Source organism: Diabrotica virgifera, chromosome 9 (assembly GCF_917563875.1).
Source record: "Diabrotica virgifera virgifera chromosome 9, PGI_DIABVI_V3a".
NCBI lineage: Eukaryota > Metazoa > Arthropoda > Insecta > Coleoptera > Chrysomelidae > Diabrotica > Diabrotica virgifera.
Window position 1 is genome coordinate 96046974 of NC_065451.1, and position 3352 is coordinate 96050325.

Genomic DNA, 3352 nt, shown 5'->3' on the forward strand with positions numbered 1-3352 from the left:
ATTCTTGCTTTTATAAACATACGCTGTAATTGCAAATCTCCTAGTGCCCAAAAACATTTGAAATGTTGAAGTCTTTTAGCCTCATCAAAATTTTCGCTGCATTTCAATCTGCATTTCTGATTGCATGGACTCTTCATTTGACGCGCAGGAACAACGTTTCTAGTCTTAGTAGAAATGTATTGTTCTCCTGCATTTCGTTTTATCTTTTGGTTATTTTGCTTCCATTTAGTAGGATCAGCTTTACGTTTCTTCGATCTCCTGGGCGATGTTGCAACTACTTCAGAAGTACCATCATCAGAGGAACTTGAAGATGAGCTTGGCGAACGTTTTCTACCTTGATGTTCATTATAAGTGGGATCATTGTCACTAATATCAGCATCACTCTCTTCTGAATTCATTGGCGATATACGGTAATGTACAGCTGGAGTTCGTGGTGTTAAAATTACGGATTCTAGTATTGAAGGTGAAGTAGTTCTAGATGATAAAGACTGAGGCTGGGCTTCAATTTCTTTACCTTTTAAGATATGGGAAACAAATCGTCCTTGTTCCTAGAGAAGAAGAGCTGCTGCTAGAAGATGACGAACTGCTACTGTTGACGCTAGAAGACGAACTGGAACTACTAGATGACGATCTCGACGAACGTTTTGATGTTGAACTTAAAGGGATGTTCTCTTTTTCTTCATTGCTGACCTAAAAATGCAAAATAATATGTAAGTAGTTTATACATGTTAGTAAATTATAAACTTACGTTTGGGTCCTTATCGCAACTGTTTTCCCATTCATCAGGTAGATGTGAAACATTAAGAAGGTTCATAATTCTTCGCGATCGTGATGACATATTTCTTCAATTTTTTTGCAATGTATCTGTAAGAGGTTAAGATATGGTTACCCTCTTATTTAATACTTGTTAGTACATAAAATAATAACAATAATTAAGGCCTTAGTACCAAAAAACTTTGTAGTTTATGGACACAACTAAGAAACTCGTTGAATTATTTTAGTATTACAAGGATTTAACTTTCAATGATATTGTAAATCAAACAGATATTTTTGTAATAACAAGAATCCTTTAGATATAGTTCCAAAAATCATACAATAGTTTTAGTAATATAAAGAACTCTTTTTAAATAAACCCATAAATTTTCGGAAGTTTTAGAAATATACAGCATTTAATCTTAATGTGCCTTTATAAAACAAAAAATATAAAACAACACGTACCTCAAGTTTTGTAATAGAAGGGCTCAACTCGTAATGAGAGCGCTCACTAACACACCTGCTTCGACAGACATCGGCACCTTACTGAATGGGTCTATCTCGCGGGAAGATGTGTTTACGGAGAGGGGAGTACGAAAGGGTCACATTATATCGGGACTTGCTTTATATTCTCCGTTTTCAATTTCTGTCAAGGCCAAGTTGTAGAACTAGTAGTTTTGTGCCTATTTATGCCAAAAACTCAGAAACGCTAATTTTCGAGATGTGCCCTTTTAATACTAAGGGTGCGATATATTTTGTGTAACTTTTGATTCTTATAAGTATATTAACTTTGTAATTTTTATAAATATAGTAATTTTTGACGGTTGAGTTAAAGCAAGCGAGGAGGTCGCACGTATTTTATGTGACTCGGCGGTAAACAACTCGGATTCGGGCTTTACCACGAAAACCATTTAGATATGTGATGTAAATTGATTTAAAAGTGATTTAGGATTGATTTAGGATTATTTAGTGTTGTGAATGTTGTTTGTGTACAAAGGACACAGAAGGATTTTGATTTAACATTTTGCGAGCGGTAAGTGATTTTTAATTAGTAATGGTTTTATAAATTTGACCTAGTTGAAATCGGTGTCAAATTCCTCGTGCATAAACAATTTGAATTAAACCTTTACTGTAAATAGCAAATTGATTGCAAAACATATATTTATTTTATAAATAAAAACAAACAACATTCAGATAGAAATAGGAATACCAGTAAAATACAGTCAAACAATTAATTATAATAGTAATTGAAATTAAGATGACTGACAGCGGCAGCGACACTTATTTATCAGAGGATGGTAAAAGGAAAGGAAATGAATTTGACGGAATCTTTAGTAAGAGCAGAAAAGTATATCGATCTCCCGATACAAAGAATGCTGGAGGTAGAGAGAATGAAATTACGGAACTGATGAAAACGTTAATAACTGATAATAAAAAGAAAGATAAGGAACTAGAGGATATAAAAAACATGGTAGGTGAGTTGGTAGGAGAAATGAAAGAACTCAGAAAAGAGAATAGCGAGTACAAAGAAAAGATTAAACAAATAATTCAAGAAAATGAAAATTTAAAAAAGGAAATGATGAGTATGAAACAAAAAATGGATAAATTAGAGCTAACTTTAGAAATCTGCCAAAAAGAAAGAAAGAAAAATAATTTAATAATGAAGGGTTTGCCAATAAGTACGTCTGATATGGAACAGCTTAAGAATGAAATAGGAAACTTTTTAAATAAAGAGCTACGAATAATGGCAGAGTTAAATAAGGTACAAAAGATCAACGACAATATGTGCATTATTGAGTTTAGTAAGTTTGAAGACAAACTAAGAGTACTAAAAGCAAAAAGTAATCTTAGAAGTTATAGACAACACCGCGTATACATTGAATGCGATTTAACACTTAAAGAGATTGATATGCAGAAAAATCTTAGACATATAGCAGCAAAAGAAAAGGCAAATGGCAAAAGAATAAAAATGGGTTATGGTTTTATCGTTATTGAAGACACCAAATGGAGATGGAACCATAGTACGAATAATATAGAAATAGTCAGAGATAATGTAGCAGCAACTGGTTTAAAAAACTACTAGTTAATGCAAATTCGAGGATGGATATGGATAAGAACATGGCACAGATTATGGACATGAGAGAATATAACAAAATCGATGCGAGTCTTGACAAAAATATGCAAAAACTAAACCGTAAAAATACAGACAATGAAAGAACTATGAATGCAAAAAATGAAAAACAAAATAAGTATTGGAAAATTGGGTTGTGGAATATACAAAGTCTAAATGGTAAAGAAGAGGAACTTATTGATGAGTTTGAAAACACAAAAATGGATTTTTTAGCATTAACTGAAACAAAGAGAAAAGGTAGTGGATGTATTAAAATGAGAAATGAGCACTACATGATTTTTGGAGGTGTTAATGAGTCAGAACGTGCGAGGGCAGGAGTTGCCCTAATGGTTCACAGAAATGAGCATAAAAATATCACTAGATGGAAAAATATTTCGGAAAGACTCCTTAGAATAGATATGAGTAAAAACGAGAAGACAACAATTATTGTTGGGTATGGACCATCGGAAAATGAAGCCAAGGAACTCA

The 3352-nt window shown here is 32.8% G+C and overlaps 1 protein-coding gene across 1 annotated transcript; it reads right to left on the minus strand.

Annotated features, from left to right (window-relative positions):
* Positions 1-510: 510 nt before the first annotated feature.
* LOC126891146 (uncharacterized) lies at positions 511-1325 on the minus strand. The gene is made up of 3 exons (XM_050660328.1): positions 1219-1325; positions 749-864; positions 511-690 (listed from the first exon to the last, which is right to left on the minus strand). Exons 2-3 carry the CDS (start codon positions 836-838, stop codon positions 511-513), a joined length of 270 nt encoding a protein of 89 aa, XP_050516285.1. The 5' UTR covers positions 839-864; positions 1219-1325.
* Between the last annotated feature and the right edge of the window lie 2027 nt (positions 1326-3352).

Bases quoted from the DNA above. Each gene is read 5' to 3' on its own strand.
- LOC126891146 (XM_050660328.1), bottom strand. From the start codon at position 838: ATGTCATCACGATCGCGAAGAATTATGAACCTTCTTAATGTTTCACAT. The intron at 691-748 runs GTAAGTTTATAA...TTGCATTTTTAG, and splicing joins GTTGCGATAAGGACCCAAAC to GTCAGCAATGAAGAAAAAGA.